Source organism: Corvus kubaryi, unplaced genomic scaffold (assembly GCF_017639235.1).
Source record: "Corvus kubaryi isolate FWS band 111438036 unplaced genomic scaffold, C.kubaryi_AGA036_p1.0 71, whole genome shotgun sequence".
In the NCBI taxonomy this organism is placed as follows: domain Eukaryota; kingdom Metazoa; phylum Chordata; class Aves; order Passeriformes; family Corvidae; genus Corvus; species Corvus kubaryi.
Genome location: NW_024582059.1, coordinates 20,074,374 through 20,093,755, shown reverse-complemented (window position 1 = coordinate 20,093,755; position 19,382 = coordinate 20,074,374). Strand labels below are relative to the sequence as shown.

At 51.4% G+C, this 19,382-nt stretch overlaps 2 protein-coding genes across 6 annotated transcripts; both read right to left on the bottom strand.

The window, feature by feature from the left end:
- Window positions 1–8,676: 8,676 nt before the first annotated feature.
- Window positions 8,677–12,310, bottom strand: LOC121675078 (placenta-specific gene 8 protein-like). 2 transcript variants are annotated; one of them, XM_042050056.1, is made up of 5 exons: window positions 12,185–12,302; window positions 9,740–9,884; window positions 9,390–9,514; window positions 8,999–9,102; window positions 8,677–8,832 (listed from the first exon to the last, which is right to left on the bottom strand). In XM_042050056.1, coding segments are annotated over exons 2-5 (336 nt in total). In that variant the 5' UTR covers window positions 9,846–9,884; window positions 12,185–12,302; the 3' UTR covers window positions 8,677–8,831. The 2 variants fall into 2 exon arrangements, with proteins under 2 accessions (XP_041905990.1, XP_041905987.1); XM_042050053.1 differs by lacking the exon at window positions 8,677–8,832 and having other exon boundaries at window positions 8,995–9,102; window positions 12,185–12,310.
- A 1,109-nt stretch (window positions 12,311–13,419) lies between these two features.
- On the bottom strand, window positions 13,420–18,696 carry LOC121675009 (placenta-specific gene 8 protein-like). 4 transcript variants are annotated; one of them, XM_042049944.1, is made up of 6 exons: window positions 18,405–18,696; window positions 17,956–18,143; window positions 15,603–15,731; window positions 15,272–15,444; window positions 13,828–13,931; window positions 13,420–13,571 (listed from the first exon to the last, which is right to left on the bottom strand). In XM_042049944.1, coding segments are annotated over exons 2-6 (522 nt in total). In that variant the 5' UTR covers window positions 18,071–18,143; window positions 18,405–18,696; the 3' UTR covers window positions 13,420–13,570. The 4 variants fall into 4 exon arrangements, with proteins under 4 accessions (XP_041905878.1, XP_041905879.1, XP_041905881.1 ...); XM_042049945.1 differs by having other exon boundaries at window positions 17,956–18,094; XM_042049947.1 differs by lacking the exons at window positions 17,956–18,143; window positions 18,405–18,696 and adding an exon at window positions 16,618–16,742.
- Window positions 18,697–19,382: the final 686 nt, after the last annotated feature.

Sequence of the window (19,382 nt, the reverse complement as noted above, 5' to 3'; positions counted from 1 at the left end):
ATGATGGCTCTGCCAGAGCTTTGACAAATGCACAAGGCCATGGAGTCACAATCTTTCTCCTTGGCAGATGACTCAGAAGAGTACACATTATGGATAGTTTTCAGTTAAAATAATGATTTTTATCCTCTCTTTTTCCTAGCAAGACTTATCACTAATTATTAAACATCAAGGCTGCCTGTAAGAGCTCTCCTGTAACGAACACCACAGAGCCAGATTTTTCAGGTGGCTGTAACTTGGGATAGGTAAGTATATCATTGCTCATGAACCATGCTCCTGAGACCTTGTTCTTTCCTTTAGCAATGATTTTATAATAATTAACCCTCTACTATATTTATATGAGACTTTTAAGCATGCCAGCAGCTAGTGAAAATCATTTCATAGTCCCAGAGGCATTTGAGAAGATGCACATGTGACCGAATAGGTGCAGAAATACTGTTATCTCATTCAGGGAGCATATCTGCAGCCTGGGCCGGAAACCTCAGTAGACAATTTGTAGTATCAGATCTGGGCTATTCCCAGGCAGCTTGGATGCAGGACTCAAAGGTGTTCTACGTAAGTTACTATACTGGGAGGATTTGTTGACTCTCTTGAAGGCAGAGGCCCTGCAGAGAGACCTTGACAAGCCAGAGGGCTGGGAAATCACCAACCACATGAAGTTTAAACAAAGACAAGTGCTGTATTTTTCTCCTGGGATGGGGCAACCCTGGATGTACGGACAGACTGGGGAATGAGAGGCTGGAGAGCAGCGCTGTGCAAAGGGACCTGGGGGTCCTGGCTGATGGAAAGTTGAATGTGAGTCAGCGGTGCCCTGGCAGCCAGGAGAGCCAGCTGTGTGCTGGGGGCATCAGGCACAGCATTGCCATCTGGGCAAGAGAGGGGATTGTCCCGCTCTGCTCTGCACTGGGGCGGCCTCACCTCCAGTGCTGGGGGCAGTTTTGGGTGCCACAATATAAAAAAGACATTAAGCCATTAGAGAGGGTCCAAAGGAGGGCAACAAAGATGGGGAATGTTCTAGAGGGGCAGCCATACCAGGAGTGGCTGAGGTTATTTGGCTTGTTCAGCCCTGGAGAAGAAGAGAGTGAGGGGACACCTCATTCCTTGTGAGGGAAAGAGGAGGGGCAGGCACTGAAATCTTCTCTGTGGAGACACTGACAGGACCCCAGGGAATGGCCTGAAGTTGTGTCAGAGGAGGTTTAGGTTGGATATTAGAAGAAAGTTTCTTCACCCAGAGGGTGGCTGGGCACTGGAACACGCTTCCCAGGGAAGTGGTCACAGCTCCAAGCCTGACGAGAGTTCAAGAAGATTCTGGACAATACTCTTAGGTACATGGTGTGGTTCTTGTGACTGTCCTATGCCAGGCCAGGAGTTGGACTTTATGACCCTTCTTGGGTCCCTTCCAACTCAGGATATTCCTCTATGAGTTAGGAAAAAACAGAGCACTTGCACAAGATGCAGAGAGAGGTGCTGTTGCTCTCAGCATGACTGGTGCTCATGCTTAAACCAACAAACCAACAACAAAAGGAGATGAAAAACTGTGGTTATTTTGTTTGCACAGATATTTGTTCTACTGTTAAGAGCCAATATGATTTGGGGTTTTTTAACTGTGAGCACAGGTATCCTTGTGATCGTTTCTGAGTGCATCAATTCACAGTTTTTCCTGTCTTCAGGCATGGAGCAGACTGTCTGAAGGGAAGCCCCAGCTTGCATTAGAGTCTGAAACACTGAGTGAAAGGAATTCAGCCTGTCTTTATGCAGTTTCAGGAACTGGCCAGGAGCAATTTAATTTCACTGGGAAGTTTTTTCTCTTAGACACATGTGTAAGTGAGTCTGAAGGGACTGTGTTATCAACTCTGATAGCTGCTGAGATGCTTAATGGTCTTGTATAAGGATAATACAGAACCATTCATATTCAAATTAGTAATAGAAGAAATGCACTGTAGGAACACGATTCCTCAGAGATAAGGTTATAGATTTCATTAGGGAGAAAGAGGGCACACTCTGGCGTCTCATTGGCTTTGCTGCTGCAGGGCTCCCCAGGAGATCAGGTGGACCCAGGGTTCATGTACTGCTGCAGGGCTCAAAACCTGTGCCCTCAGGAGTGCAAAACTCGGTAATAAATTCTACCCTCATAAATTTTTTTCTATCTTACTGTCTCCAAGGCCGTGCCTACCCCAGGTGCTTGTCAGATAAGAATGCATGACAAGTGACAATCCTCATCTGTCTTTGGGCAAACCTGTGGTGTATCGCAGGATTACTTAATGTTAGTAACTGATTGAACATAGAGTTCAACCTTTCACACTTGTGTTTTGTGCTTGGTCAGATGTGAGGCACACCCACAACATGCAGCTGACCTTTGGTCAGTTCACAACACATAAACCCTGAGATGTTACACACACTGTGAGGTATCCCCTTATCAGACAATGCTTCCAAGCAGCTTCCATGTGCTGTTTAAATATTAAATCTGGCAGAAGGTCACCACCAGTTGTCCATTAACCAAAACAAAAGGTGGAATCTGTGCAGCAACCACACCAGCCAAGGAGAGGTACTGGGCTGTGACCCTTCTTTGTTTAGAGTTGAATGAGGCTCTGCACTTCCACCTCAGCACTGGAAGGCAATGTTGAAAAACATAATAAAAATTTATTACAGGGAGGAGAAGAAAACACATTTTGTATGAGTAATTGCTACTGAAAGACTTGAGGTGATGAACCTCAAGGAAGGGATGTAGAGGTTGAATCTAACGTTACTCAATATGATGCTCACCGGGAATTCTCCTGAGCTGCAGATCAGGCTGGCGTGGAACAGTACAGTACTTCCAGCTTGGTGTCAAACCTCTCGGGAATCATTTGGTCTGCCTCATTTGCCCTGGAAATAACATGATGAACCTTTCCCCTGTAAGGCTTAACATTCCCATATCAAATGACTTCGACTGTGCCCCAGAAAAGTACCAGTAAAATCACTGTGATGTTAACATCACACATTTTACTTGAGTGGGAGGTTTCCTACCAGGTTCTCTGATGCTCAGAGTGAGATGCATTTCACTGATGTGTTCCAGCCTCCTGAATTTAGGCTTAGAGCTATAAGCCTTCACAACCCTGCTTTGTCTTACAGGTGTTTTGACTCTACGTTGCTTTTCAGGCCAAAGCCTGGCTTACTTGAGAATTAACATACCTAGGAAATATCTAAGAGCTCTGTTTCCTCTCGGTGAACACAACAGTTCCTTAAGCTGCTAACACCAGCTAACACCTTTCCATGTCTGCAGTTGTTTTCCTTCCCAGCTCTCTGATTTCTTTGAGACAACAAGTCCCAGGGAGGGAGTCGAAGCACCCCTGTGGCAAGCACTGCATCCTCTGTGAAATGTCCCAAACACAAACAAAGGGCAAGGACAACTAGATAGGTACCCTCAGAGATTATGCATCCATTCATGGATGTTCTAATATGTCCCAGCGACTGAGGTGTTTCCTTCTCACTGCTAAATTGCTGTGATCTTGTGCCAGAGCAGAAATGTCCAGTCATGGGGGAATTTCCTGTGGACAAACGGCAGCAGCAGCAGGGCAGTGCTGAAAAACTGTTCCTCTTTCGTGTGCTGGACTGCGAAGCACAGAAGCAAGTGGAGCTTTCAGCATCCTTCTTCCCTGGTGCCCTCTAGTGACTGACACTCTGCTCTCCCGGCTCACGCTGCACAGATTCCTGAAACACAAAGCTGCTTAGGGGCCAGGCCCGGGGGAAGAAATAGTACCGAGTTTGTCCATTAGCAACAATGTGGGATGTGAAACTTGGTGGTAAAGAAGTGAGGGCTTCGGTGGGTCGATGCCGCGTTTTTCCCTGATGGGTCCCTCGTGGACCGCTTGGGCGGCCCTCTGCCAGCACCCACGCATGCACACAGTCTCACCTTCACAGGTGGTCACGAACAGCCACTCACACCCACAGTGTGTGCACGAACCGGAGACAGAGAGGCGAGAGGGGTTCTCTGTATGCAATTCCGAGGCGTTTAATGACAACACCCCGAAGAGAACAGAGGCAAGAACAACAACCGACAGTCCGTGCCCGTTTTATCGAAAACGCCCAAAGGCGGGCAGAGCATCCAAAACCAATAGTCTGAGGGCTAGGGGGCAGAGGCAAGGCTGAATGACATAACAGAAGCCAATGGGAAAAGGGATGGGAGGGGGAAGAGTGCCAGTGACCAGCAGCATGTAGACAAAGGGAGAACTTTCTAGCACAGTTTTGTAAGGAGAGACCACTTTTAAGGCAACTTGAGGGGTGTAAAGTGGACTTAGCCACCGCAACATGGTGGTCTGGTTTAACTTGCCTGTACTTCATGCAGGCGGCACCACCACTGCTCTGCTGCAAAAATGGAGGAACAGCAAAAGAGCTTATTGGAAACGTAGAGAACCACCCTGGAACCACCCTGCTGTTTCAGGAGGGGCTTGCATTAGTTGTGCTTTTACCACCATCCACTACATCAACACACTGCGTTAGCCTTGACGAGAGAAGAGTTTCAGAGAGTGCCTGATCTGATGCTCAGGGTCATGCCTCACTGCATCATCTCATGTCCCTGTGGGATCAGTGCAGAGCTGGGGATGTTTAGTCTGGAAAAAAGGAGGCCCAGGAGAGACCTTATTCTCTACAACTACCTGAAAGGAGTTTGTAGAAAGGTGGGGATCAGCCTGTTCTCCCAGGTAAACAAATGATAGGATGAGAGGAAATGAGAAGAAATTTCCTCAAGTTGTGCCAGGGGAGTTTTAGGTTGAATATTAGGAGAAATTTTGTCATGGAAAGGGTGGTCAGGCATTGGAACAGGCTGCCCAGGGAAGTGGTGGAATCACCAACCCTGGGAGTGTTAACAAAATGTGTAGATGTGGCAGCCGGGGATGTGGTTTAGTGATGAACATGGCAGTGTTAGGTTGATAGTTGGACTCGATCTTGGAGGTGTTTTCCAACTGTAATAGTGTGCTTTGTGGGATGGGCTGTCTCCCATTTCTGGGAGTTCCTCAGACTGTTTGAAAACACCCCCCAGACTTAATTTCTGCCTCTGGAGGCAGTAGGAGCATCCCTTCTCTGAACTGTGCTTGGAGCCCAAATAGCTCAGGGCTTCAAATATCCTGAAGTGGAACATCCATTGCGTGTAATTAGCATACCATGTCCAGGAGCTGGAATGACCTGAAACTCAGGAGAAACCCAAGTGTCCCTAACCCAAGGTGTAACAAGGGGAGGAGGTCTGCTGGCAAGAGCATCTTGTACCTCAGTGGCAGAGCAGCCAGAACCATGATTTGGAGCTGGAGCTGGAAGATGCAGGAGTTGAAATCACTTGGAGCATCAAATACCTTGAGCTGTAAGCAGCTGCAGCAGCCATCAGCCAGAACTGTGAGAACCAGAAGTATCTCTAATCCAAAGTGTCCAGTAGCTGAAGTGCCTATCAGCTGGAACCAGGGTGTCTTTCACCCAAGAGCCACATGGGCTGTCCCCTACAGGGAGCCCTTCCCAGCAAGGAGCCTGGCCTCTTCCTTTGGGGATTAAATACATGTCACATGCTCCTCACTGTGTGGAGGGTCACTCTTAGTCCCATTCCTGACAGCACAGTGAGATGAGGGTGACCCTGGCTCTTCTGGGCAGCCATGCTCTGAGGGACCGCAGGCTGTGGGGGCAGGTGAGGAAGCAGCACAAGGCAGTGGTACCCCCTCTGTACCTAAAAAGAGGAGAGACACTAGTCAGTCAGAGCTCCGGGGAGCACACCCCAGAGACTCTCAGGAGATGCCTGTTCCCCTCCCCATCCAGAAGAGTCACGTCTCTCTCAGAAGGGCAGCCCAGGAAGGGCATCTTGCTTAAACCCGCCTGCTAAGCAGGGTGCATTTCACCCCCACTGTGTGCACAGGGACTGTACCCACAAACACTGGGCTGTCCCCAGTACTACACAGAACTGCTGGCAACGGGGTACAGCTGGGCCAGACCCCAACAGCTCTTGGTTCACCTTCCCTGAACTCCCTTCCCAGCTCCCAGCCCCCCAAATGTGAGGCACAGACCTCGTGGGTGGGGCTTTGGTCTGGGGGGCTGTGGCACTGAGACCTTTTTGGCATTGTTTGCCTCCACATGTATTCATGCAGAGGCAGCAGGAACAGACCCAACCCAGCCAGCCATGGTTATCCTGGGCTTTTCCCACCCTGGCCAGCAGCGAGAGACCGCCCTGACAGCATGCTGGGTGTGGGGCTGTTTGGTCGTCACTTCAGGCACTCACCGGGCATTGCCTGCAGCTCCTGTGTCCCCTGACACTCCTTGGATGAGGTAGGCACTTGTGCCTCTCGCCCAGGCTTGGAGCTGGCTGCTCCTGGCTCCTGGCTGCTCCTGGCTCCTTGCTACACCTTCACAGCACTGCCTGTGCAAACAAGAGCCCCGTGAGGACACAAGGGCAGAGCTGGGTCAGGAAGGACCCTCTCAGCACCAGCAAGGAAAACGATCACCACAACGATCCTGGCCTCGAGGGAGGCATCATAAGGAAACCACAATGATCCTGGCCCCAGCAAGCTGGCAGCGGCCTGAGGGAAGGTGGAGAAGAACAATGCAGGACCCCTCGAGTCGGAAGGGAAGGCTTAACATTGCTGCCAGAAACGCCTCAGGACCAGGAAAATATCTCTGTTCCTGCCATCCCTCGTCCTTAAGCAGCCGGGGCACGGGGACAGCTGCCAGCCCAGGGCTGACGCCGACCGGGAATTCCTGGTACCAAGGTGCCTCGCCTGGGGGTGCTGCGGGCACGTCCATGTACCTTCATGTCCCTGGGACGTGCGGTCCATCCCAGTGGCGCTCAGCCCGAGAGCCCCGGTGCTCCTGGGGCAGGACAGATGAGGAAGTGCCGAGTCCTGGCACTGCGCTGGAACAGCCTGCAGGGATCTCACGGGAAAAACGGGATCCCTGCGGGAAATCCAAGCTTATCACGCGTCCTTGTGTGCGCCGTAAGGGTGGAACATCGGGAGTGACTGGCTGGGCCGTGCGACAGCCAGGGACCGCCCGCGCAGGGACCGGGATACGGGCGGGTGCAGCTCTGGGTTTGTACGGCTCCGTGATGTGGATCACCTGCGACGAGAGGCTTTTCCTGCCGGCCTGCTACTGGCAGCAGTTTGGCAAGGGTCGTGCTGGTAGCACCTCAAATAATGCATATAGGTATGCCTACAGGTAAGTGATCATGAGTACGTACTTGCTTTAGTAGTGGCCATTGGTAGTAACTTTTAATAAAGAAATTCACAGAATCAAAACCTCCATGTCCTTGTGTCTGCTCAGCAGCCTTCTGGCTGCTTCTGGCTCACTGTGGAGGACACAGGTCCCTACAGGGTTCATGGCTTTGGTCCCTGGTCCCAATGGACCAACCCCTGCATGCGCTGGAGGAGAAAGAGACCTGGAGAGGAGACTCCATGATCAAGGATGGGCCTAGGAGTGGAAGGATGTTAGCAGGAATGACTGTCAGGGAAGCCCAAAACAACCTCCTGTGAGAGGAGAGATGGAGGCAGAGGGCCTGCACCTGTCCTTGGAAAGAGAGGACCTCAGCATGCCTGGCCGTGTGGCTTTGAAGCCCTTGATCCTGGGTGCTCCCAGGTCATCCATGAGCTGCTGCAGCAGCCGGGCTGCTGCTGAACTGGCCACCTCAAACCAGGCAGCTGCCTGTGTTGTGGGCTGGGTCTGAGCCCCACCCTGCTCTGTGCTTGTCAGGATGCAAGTGGCAGGGATTTAGTACAAGCAGCCAGGAGGGAGCAGAGATGACCCAGCATGCCTGTGGCCACCCGTGACATCTGTCCCCACAGCACGGACACTGTCAGCTCCCAGCTCCGGCTGCCACCACAGCACAGCCGCTTTCTCCTGCTTCTCTGTGCACAGGTTTATGTGTATGAACACACCCATACGCGCAGTCAGCAGCGGCACAGCCTCACCCCTGCACACCGGGGGCAACTGCAACGGGAGTTGTGATGGTGCAAACAGGGGAGTGGAAGAAGTATTTTTGAATAAATCCCGCTCCTGTCCTGAAGGTGCCAGCACAGAAGCACAGACATGACAGAGCCTCCGGGTCCCCTGCAGCCCACTCTGGGCAAAACCCACCTTTTTCTCTTCAAAGCAATAAACCTTAAGCCGGTCTGAGCCAGAGCAACCCCAGTCCCAGACTTACCTCATCCCTGTTTGTCACCATGGCAGGCAATGGATAAACCCTTGCACCCCTAAGTCCCAGCTCTTCCACCACAGCATATTACACCTAACACCCACAGCTGCAGGGGTCTGACCCACAGAGAAGCAGCTCCCCTGTGATGGCCTCTTGACAATGTTTGTGTGGGGAAAGAAGAATGAGACTGGGAATCCCACAGCATCACCATCACTCCCCACTTGTGTCTTGGTGCTGGGGACAGTCCAGGTAGCAGTAGGGATGGGATCACTTCTCTTGGGCCTCTCTGAGCAGCAGGCAATGCTGTCACCAGCTCTGCCCATTAGCAGTGTCCACAGAGAAGTTGTTCCCATAAGAGATTTGGCTTTTATTTTATTTTCTCCTCACTGAATTTTGTGGTCTGGACTCATTCCAGCGTGGGTGTGCAAGAGAAAACCTTTACCTGACAACCTCATCATGGCTCTGACCACACAGCCTAGAAAAGTACAGCACTGATTCTGGTGCTGCAGAAGGACACAGAGACATAAATAACAACACATGGGCAGGAAGACAGGCAGTGCTTTTATTGCTGGCGTTACCAGGGAAGAGGGGATCAGGCACAGCGAAGGCAAACTCCTCATGGTGCGTTTCCCAACATCCAGGGCAGCAGCATCTCCTGCCTGCAGTGGCTCCACAGGGTGCACTGAAGATGGCAGCATCTGCAACAGGACAGGAGAGGAGGGTCACCCTTTCCTCAGCCATTTCTGCTCCGTCACTGCAGCAACCCTGTGTCTGGAGTCAGGTGTCAGTGGAAAGGGAGACCGCGGGAAGGCACTGGGTGCTGTGCAGCAGTGAGGTAAGGCAGCACCAGCAGCCCCAGCTTACCAGAATATGCCCTGCGCCTTCCTCCGGTTGATGTCTCTCTTCAGCTGGCAGAGTGAACATGAGGTGCACCAGAGGACAGTGCAAAAGTCTCCCAGGATGGAGCCCTATGGAGCAAGGGACATTGCATGAGTAACCCCTTCCCACACCAACCTTTAAGCCTTTCAGCCTTTCTATTTGCACCCCTGGGCAGCTCACCCGGGCCCTGCAGCACACTGTTGCTCATATTCAGCAAGGGCTGGGGTGAAGTGGTGTGTGGTGCGATTATCTTCAGCTCACAGTGGTGAGGCAGATGTGTCCCTGACTCCCAGCCTGCCGGGATGCCCATGCAACTCCCTGCCTCTGTCCTTCCCCTTGGGCACCCCTTTCTCCTTCCCTGAGCTGAGTCACTGACCGGGATGTTGTATTTGGTGCGGTACAGGGTCCTCATGGCCACGCTGGAGCCACACAGGCAGCACTCGTCCATGTCCCCAGCCACTTGGCAGTCCAGGCAGGGGAAGCAGAATATCCCACAAAGACCTGTAGGACAGTGAGACGTGGGCTTGGCTGAGGGGTGCAAAGATGGAGGAAAGGGGGGAAAGCCAGCCAGGAGCTGTGGCTCTTGACATCAGGCAAGAGCTGCTCTGCCTCCAGTACCCACGGGAGTGGGGTTTGCAGCAGGGGTAATGCTGCAGAAGGAGCAGGGTAAAACACCAGGAACACATCATGAGCAACAGCAGGAATGAGGGGTATGTCTGTACTCACACACGCCGCAGTCGGAGCAGCAGTCCAGCAGCCCTGTCTGCCACTCCCCCGGCTGTTGGGCAGCTGAAAACTGGGGTTGGACTGTGATCACGGTTTGAGAAGCCATTGCCAGCACAGGGTCAGGTCACTCCAGGCAGCTTGTGGTCTGAAGGAAAAGCCATCAAAGGAAGATGCTGCAGGTCTTTCTGAAGTGGGTGTCTTGCTCAGGCTGCTGCATTCAAAGAGAGAGCTCCCTGGGGAGTCCCCACTGCCAGGGGACTGCCACCCTCACCACAGAGGGGGGGGGCACAGCTCTGCCAGAAGCTGCCACTACCCCCTGAAGCAAAGCCCTCCCCAAAACCAGTCTCCCACCAAAGGCAGCAGCACATCATCCCTTGCCTATGCAAGTAAAATGCCTCTGTGAAAACAGAGGTCCTTCTGCTTCAGAGCTGCAGTGCTTCAACACTTCAAACCTGTCTTCTCATCTCCAGGTCAGCTTTCATCATTGTCTGCATAAAATTGTCTGTGTTTTGGGCTGATTTTTTGGTTTTGTTTTTTGTTTATGATCACAGTCTCCCAAAGCTGCTTGGTTCCAGCTTCCCCAAGCTCTCAGGAGTCACCTTAATCTTTGCTTCGTTCTGTGAGGATCTCAGCCTATACTCTTCCTCCTCTCCCTTCCTTCTTCCCTTGCCTTTTTAGTGTGCTTCAAGGCAGTGGGTTTTCCTTGTCTCTTTCCATCACCCTAAGCCCTGTCACCAGTTCCTATCCCTCCTCCACTTGACTGTCTGTGCCAACACCTCATGCCCCTCTTCCTCAGTCTCCTGGGGTCACCATGGCCTGTGGAGTTCCTCTCCATCCCATCCTTCCTCAGTGAGGGGCAGCATCCTCTGAGGGCAGGAAAGCTCCTGCTCCACAGCACCATCCCCAAAATCACTTGACCAATGTAACAACTCCACCTGCACCTCCATCAGGGGCCCCTTCCCTTCCTGCCACCCTTGCAAGGCACAGCACTAACCTCTGCCACTCTCAGTTTCGTTTTGGAGCTTTAATTAAAACAAAACAAAACAAAACAACAAAAAAAAAAGGAGGCTGCTCCCACAGAAGTCCCATGCAGACACACTCCCTGCCCTGTGTCCCAGCTCTGCACCACTTTGTTAGGTGCTTGAAGAGGATTGTTTTCACACCAGAATTGCACATTTACACGAAGTTAAGTATTAAACAACACAAGAAATGTGGTGGAACAATTACTGTGCCCAGCACTCAGACAATGCCATTGAGCTCATTACCCACATTGGAGAGGCACCAGCTGTGGCACTGTGTTTGTACTGACTAATGCCAACAGGTGGCAAAGGGGTGGCTCCACCAGCAGCTCCTGTGGCTCCCCAGTATTTACAGACTGTCCCAGGCACAGCCTGTTGCTGTAGGGCCAACCCTGGTTCCTGGTGGTCCCAGGAAGAGGAAAAAGATGGTTGAATTATGGTGTAAGAGGGAAGAAAGCTGGTAAAAATCTCCACATGGTTCGCTCCTGACTTTGCAGCTTTCTGCAGGCAGTGGAAGCACGGCTGGGCTGTCCCTGTCTGAGACACCTGTGAGTGCAGCAGGGGACACTGCACCCACTATCCCTCTCCAAATGCCTCCTGGCCCTGCCCTGGCCAGCTGGCCCTGTTTGTTCATCCACGAGATGCCAGGTAATTCCCAGCACCTCTGCAGCCAGTGTAGCACCTCCTAGCATGCCAAAACAGCAGCCTCTTCAGGAAGCCTCGGCACACGATGATTTAAGAAGCAAGAGCCTGGAGAGGCAGGGGAGGAGACAGACCATGGACAGGCTGTGCAGTGGTAAGCCCAGCAAGGGACTCCCATGCAGGGACAGGGATGTCCAGCAGCAGGCAGAACCACAGGGACCACAGTGAGAAGTGTGCACAGGAGCAACAGCAGCAAGAGAAGTTTTAGGGGCAGGATCCTTCCAGTCAGACTTCTCCCCAGGTACAAGCACACCACATCCCTGCATGGGTGGAGGCTGCAGTGCGGAGCCGGCAGCAGCCTGGAGAGCCTCTGCCACACACTCACCTCCCGACAGAGGCCCAGGCCCAGCACACCAAATGCATCACAATTCTACAGTTCACAGCCCCATGGCACCACCAGCCATGCTGGAATGACTGATGGGGACAAAAGGATCCCAAGGTGTGTGCAGCCACATTTCACTGACAGCCCAGCTCACAAAGCCGCATCTATAGGCACATGTATTTGTGCACAAATGAGCAATACAGAGCAAAAGCTGCTGTCCTCTACCTCTGTTCCCCACATCTCTCAAGATGCCATCAGCAGCACCCACTATGCAGAGTTAACCCTGAAGCAGTTTTCCAGGTAGAAAACCTCACCTTTGTTTCCAGCCCTTCCCCTCCCCAGCCTCACTGCTTCAGCCACGAGCAGTTTCCATACCACAACCAAAGCAAAGCCATGCCATACCTCCTTTCCAAGCTGTCCTTGTCCCAGCAGATACGTGTCCTTTTCCTGGTCCTTATGCCTTATATGTGCTCTGGTAAATGACCTCTGCTCCCTCTGACTAACAGAGCAAACTCCAGCTTAGGTGCAGCTTTGCACAAGGACAGCTCCCCTGCTGCTTTCCTGCTGCCCGCCCTCACCTTTCCCCACCCTGGCACCCTCCAGGCCCAGAGCCCCAGCAGGAGAGGTTTCCAGAGAAGGGCAGTTTGTTTCCAGGCTCCTGCACTGCCCTAAGCCATGTGCTGCTGGAGGTGCAGCACCTTTCCTTCATCAAACCTGAGCATCCGCAAAAACTGCCTGTAGCTGCACTGGGTGACGCAGGGGCGGCCTCTCCTAGAATAAAAATGCATTTTTCTGTATTGCCAGGCACCATCCACTGGGCCACCTGGGGTTTAAGCAGTTGGGAGTGCCATCACACCCACCCACCCCACAGCATGGGCAGAGCAGCCACCACCTGCCCTTCAGAAGTTTTGTAGTGAAGGTGAAGGCAGAGTGGGGACAAAAATATAATCATACTCTCCTTAAAGAACGAAGCTGGGAGATATTTGTAGGGATCAAAAATTCTTTAGCATTTCTCTTGAGAGTGATGGAGAGAGGGTGGGTGCAACCACCATCTTCTGGATGGGAATGCAGGGCTCACAGCACAGTGCCGACAGATGGGATCTGTAAGGCCATGGAGAAAGATGGCACTGTTTGTCCACGGAGAGGACACACATAACCCACAACTCAACAGGTTTTTTTATTGCAGGTGGGTAGGAATTCATGCTCAGGGTCCATGTCTCTGCAACATCGAGGTGAGCTGGTGCCAGGCAGCCCCAAATCCCCATGCCTTTATACTCAGAAAGGTGGCACTGACCAACAGCCCTGGACAGTCACCTGGGCCACCACAGCAGGGGCAATGCTGGGTGGCCTGCAGAAGTCACTTGCCTGCAGGAAGACCCAGCTCTGCCCTGGAGCAGTACTCATTTTCTCAAATTTTGCAACTTGGAAGAGCAACACCGACTCCTTCAATGTATTAAATATCCTTCAATGTATTAAATATCAGCTTTCTAAAAGCTGATCCAAAACCAAAATAGTAGTGAAAATCTCTCTCTGCAGCAGGCACAGGGAAACCTCACCTGCATCAGGGGCTGCTGAGATGGATGGAGCAGGAGAAGGATGGGTGCTCTCAGGCGGTGCAAGAGTCACGTACACAGAGGTAGGAAGACAAACTCAAAACTTTATTGCTGCAGTTAGTTAGGGGAAATAAAATGCCATCAAGCCAAGCCTCACACGGTACATTTCCCAACAGTCAGGGCAGCAGTGACTCATGCGTGCAGCAGCTCCAAGGATGCAGCGAGGATGGCAGCATCTGCAACAGAATGGGAGAGGAGCATCAGAGAGCAGGGCTGTGCCTTGCCACACTCGGTATCCTCCCAGTCCTTCCCCCTCCACCCTGCACAATGTTCCCAGGAACATTTTATTTCAGGATGAGTTACTCATCACCTGTCTACTGCCATTTACCCACTGCAGCAAACTTTGTCCTGTGTCAAGATGTTGGCAGGAGAGGCTCTGGGAAGCCACTGTGACAGCAGCTTTATGGACCAGCACCAGCACCCCCAGCTTACCAGAATATGCCAAGCTCCCTCCTGCGGTTGATGTCTCTCTTGATTTGGCAAATGGAACACACAGGGCAACACAGGGTAACACAGAAGTCAGAGCAAATGGACCCCTGTTAGGGAGACACTGGTTAGGGACAGAGGCTTCCCAGAAGCCATGTTCTGGCCAAGAAGATGATAATCACATTCCAGGTCAAGTACTCTTTTTTTCTTGGCTGGCTGCAGCATCCTGAGTAGCAAACACTGAAGCCCTGGGCTGGCAAACACCAAGCACCAAGGAAAGGAAGGAGGGAGCCTTTATGCAGGCTGCAGACAGCTACTTATCATTTGACTTCTGAGGTTCAGACTGGGAAGAAAAATGAATAGAGGAACAGACAATTTGGGCAAAGTGAACTTGGGCCCCCATGGTTTGCTCATGGGACAGCACCAACTGGCCTCCCCCGCAGGAAGAAGCACACCCACATATGTACTATCCACCTTTCTCCCAAGCCTGATTATGGATCTTTATCTGTGTAACCAACTTCACCCATTCTTTAGTCGGCACACAGTTATCTCAAGTCTTTCCCATCTTTCTGATGTCTATGTAACTTAGGTCAAAGTAACAAAGTGCTTATATAGCTTGGGTTATAAGGTATCTACGTAACCTTAATATCAACATAACCTAAATCATGACTTTTTATCAATATAACCTGAAGAATATCAATATAACCTGAAGCATAGCCTTCTATACTTATATAGCCTGAATCATAGCTTTTGATGCCCATATAATCTAGTATGAATAACTTTTTATACAATGCAATGGCTAGTATATAGTTAACTAGTTGCTTATATGCAGAATGGAGGAGAAAAAAACCCAAAACTTACCATATGTACAGTTTTAGAGATAGAAAAGTGTAGTACTAATGAGAAATTGGCAAGCCAAAGCCAAAACAAAGAATTTAGGCCGGTTAAGACCAGACGGACCGAAGAGCATCGTAACTGCACATACCCCGAAAACGAAGTTGAAAAGTTCAAGTGCAAAGAAGACTTTAGAAGCCTTCATCAAAGACTCCCAAGACCCCCGAACTGGGGAAGTGCACACACAGTACAAAGAATTATCTAATAACCATAAGTTCATGCTATGTAAATTAGTTCCAGCACGTATGTGATGATGCTGTAATGACATAGCAACATTAAGCAAAATTTACTGTATAAATATACCACAGCACTTGACAAGGGGGAGTGAGTTAGGAGGAAAAATCCCCCTCACCACCAGCACTGCAATAAACAAATACCTGCTCTGTAGACATTGGTCTATGGGGATTTATTTCCAGCCTATTTTTCAGGCATCATTTCAAAGCTCAAACGGGAAAGCAGTAGCTGAGGTGGATATAAATGGGGGAAAAAGGGTGAGTGGAATCACTGCTGCCCTGAGCCCATCCTTTAAGTGCGGAGAGAGGGGCCTCGGGGGCACCTTGTCTTTCGGACTCGCAGCAGGTGAGCGGGCAGGCTCAGCACTGACCGGGATGTTGTATCTGGTGCGGTACATGGTCCTCATGGCCACGCTGGTCCCGCACAGGCAGCACTCGTTCATGTCCCCAGCCACTTGACAGGCCAGGCAGGGGAAGCAGAACATCCCACAGCAGCCTGGCAGGGGGAGAAACACAGTACTGGCTGAGGCTCTGCCCGCCCACCCAGAACCACCAGCATCAGGGGAGCAGCTGGGAGAGCCAGGCAGCATGGCTGCACAGTGGCACCACCGAGCCAAGCAGAGGGGGCGAGGAAAGTGTGTCCCAGGCACTTACAGACACCACAGTCGGTGCAGCAGTCCATCAGGCTTGTCTGCCACGTGCATCTCGAGACAGAGGACATGGCCCCACCAAACTGCGGCTGGATCGTCACAACGGTTGGGGCAGCCATTCCCAGGTCCTCTTCTGAAAGAGACAGGAAACAGGATAGTCGGTGAAAAACCTGTGGTCGGTCTGAACCTCCAACCAAACTGGTGGCTATCACCCTTAGCAGGCCGCCTTTTGCCCAGCTCCCTTGCAGCTACTGGAGGTGATAAAGCATCACCATATTTTGCCTGCATTTTCACATTTTCTGCCATTTTATCCAGCCTTCAAAATAGCATCAAGCCACTGGTGTTCCCCACTCCTCCCCATAAAGGCTCTGCTAGTGCTTAGATGCAGCTCATTTCCCTTGTGCTGAACTGGGCTGGGCAGTGAACTCAGGCATTCCGGTTGCTGGACTTGGCATATTTTACATAAGATGCCTTTGGCATGGGCACAGAGCATGTGTGAGGAGCCAATTCAGTCTGAATTCAGCCATTTTAGTTTGCCTCAACTCCGGTAGTCAGAGGCATGTGGGGGGAGGGAGCGTACGCCCGCCGCTCACAGGAGGCAGCCAGGAGTGGGGAAGCCTCGTCTCTGCGGAGCCCCGGCCTGGCAACACCCGCCAGGAGGCAGGCAACGGGAGACACTGCGGGGGGCTGCTCCGATCAGGTCGCGAGGAGGCCTCCAACAATGGACGGCACTGGAAGGCTGGACAGGGCCAATGGTTCCCGGTCCTTGGGTAGACTTCGGGAGGGGCCGGGGGATATAAAACCCAACTGCATCAGGGCTCGCTGCTGCTCGCTCGGGCCGGGGGTTTGCTCCTGCTCGCTGCTCCTGCTCGCTGCTCCTGCTCGCTGCTCCTGCTCGCTCCCTGCTTTGCCCTGGCCCCAGCCTGCCTTCTGGCTCTCCTGCCCTCGCGGGCTCGCCCTCGCACCTGTCCTGCCTCCCTGTGCCCCTGACCGCCGCCTCGCTGCTTCGCCCTACGTTCCTGCCTGGGCTGCCTGCTTCCAACCCTGCCGCCCCGATCCAGCCGTCACTGCCCGCCCTGCCGCGCTGATCCAGCCGGTCGCCGCGACCGTGCCCACGGTCCTGGTCCTCCCGTCCGAGGCGCCCACTCACCGCGTGTCAGCTACCGTCGCCGCAGGAGCCGCGCCCGTGAAGCCGCGCCCCTCCGGGAGCCGCGCAGGCTCGGTCAGACCCGGCCCGGCCCCGGGCGGGCAGCGCGCACACGCCCCACCTCCCGCCTGGGCACCGACAGCGCTGCCCTGCTTCGCTGGGGATACGGCCTTCTTTTCCTCTCTGTCTCGTCCCTTTGCTCTTCCCCGGTCTTTTCCATTTTCCTCTCTTCTTTTTTGTCTCTTCTAGCTGTCTTTCGCTCGGGCAACTCCTTTCCCTTCTCCTTTTGTTGTCAATAAACGGTTCTCGGATACAATGTTTGCCTCGTTTGGCCTCAGTCCGTTCCCGACCATCCATTTTTAAAAATCTCGCAGTTCCCCACAGTGGAACGCGACAATGTTCGCGTCCACAGGGAAGCAGCTGCGAACTCATTTCCTCATAGCAAAGCCAGCCTCCACACAAGAGAGATACTACCGAAAACTCATATCTCTGGTTTCTTGACATAGGGAGCCAGAAAGGCAGAAAATCAATGTCCGAAGTCTGACACCCTCTCCTTGCCTTCCTGTGGTTAAGCAAGCAAGTATATCTTGAAAACCAGTAAGGTTTTTCAGGTGTGAAATAATAATAATGATGATAATTATAATAAGAATAGCAACAAGAACAATTCCTCTCTGCTTCTATTTCCCTAGCCAAGAAAAAAGCACAGACTATTCTTAGGTAACTTTTCAAAGAAATTTTGGGCTTGGGTGAGGTTCTCTGAGATAAGATTAACTGCCTGTTCACATTTGCTGAGACTTTTTTTCTGTACATTGGGTTGGTTTATTTCTTAGGAACTGCACTTTGACAAAAACAGACCCACCCTGCTGGGTGGTCAGGCTCCTCTTCCTCCTCCTCCTCCTCCTGTTGCTTCTGAGTTCAGAAGCCAGAATAGAAACTGAGGTGAAGGAGTGGTGCTGGGGGAGGGGGAGCACCTTCCTTCTCCATCCGTTGGAGTAACACGTGCTTCTCCAGAAGTCCTACTCCTGGCTTCAGCTGGCATCACATGCCAACCTGCAAGCCCGGCGGGAATGCAGCTGGAGGTGGTGGTACCAGGTGCGTGTCCAGAGGGAAGTGCAACGTCTCTGCCTACCCACAGCAGTGCCACCAATATGTGGTGAATCCCTCTACGCTTTTACAAATGCACAGTGGTCTGTACACGAGTATTATTCACCTATTTTCTCCTCTCCTCGCTGCAAACAATAATGAGGAGACTGAAGCGCAGCTGCTCTTGCCACCAACAGCGCACCCCACTGAAGAACCAGCAAGCACACAGGGAGACCAGCCATCAAAAGCCATCAGTATCCGAGCTTCTGGCAGGACGGCCCAGTTTAAACAGAGAGTGAAGTACCAGTCAGATTCCTTCAACACATTTATACAATTGTGTTAGCAGCAGAAAGCAGCAAGCAAAGGTGAACCCATAATCCAGCTTTTGTGCACAGCTTTTTAAAAAAGCTTCCCCAAGCTCCCCCCCCCAACTTCCCCAAGTAAGATTTGCCAGATAGTTTCCTTCATATTATGTGTTAAGCAGGAAAAAAGAAAAAAATCCCTACTTTGACACTATTATCCCACTCTTCACAGGCTAACAAGTTACTAGTATTTCCATGCTTTTAGAGAACTAACCTGGTGAGCAGCCTTGGTCAGTGCAAGCTTCCTCTCCAGCTGGGATCCTGCACAAAGAGACTCTGGCGAAGATGAAACTAAACGTGCTCCCTCAGATGTTCTTACTGGCAGCCAGCAGTAAAAAAAGTATAACAGGTGGGAGGTAACTTGAAGGAGGAAGTCAGGAGCTGTGCCCTGTCCTTACAACCACAGACTTAACACATGCAGAACACAATGATTTATTTTTCCTTTTCCCAGGAGTCTTCTTTGAAAAAAAAAAGGTTGCATGTTTATTGTCTTATTCCCTTAACTTTGCCCACATGTTGTTGCTGTGAGTCATTAAAAAACGGGGTATTCACGGACAAAAACTCTAACTAATTGAAGTCAGAAAGTGGTATGTTTATTATGCAGGTGGGCAGCTTGGGAGTCGCCTCCTAGAGATGTGCCAGCCCCTTACACGGTTATTTGCCCACTGTTTATTTCACAAAGTGCTACATATTAATCATATACGTATCTCCAGCACTTCCCATTGCCGCTTCCTGTTAAAATGAGGTTACTAGTCCTTTGCACATGCACAATTCTTTTCTTGATTTGGGTCGGTGGTCTTGAAAGATGAAGTCAGGGATCTCTTCATCACCATGAACTTCCTACCTTCTATTGTGGCAAGCCTTGGCAAGCCTTCTGGAGATGGTCCATACCTCCCCCCTGTATTTGATCATGCAATCTAGGTGCTAGCTATAATTCTATCAGCTTCTTTTGTCCTTATGACAGTTCATTTACTATAAGCAAAGTTTCAGACAGGTACATAATAGTGAATAGCACTATACTCCTTGGCTAAATTTCTAACTCTTCATTAACTTATCCTTTGGTTCAATCAGTACAAATTGTTTCTAACTCCTAGGTAAAGTTTAACTCTTCATAATCTTGACTCAGCCGTTTGGGGGACAACAGCTCTGAATGATGTGCTTTCATTGGGACAGACATTTAGGTTTTCATTTC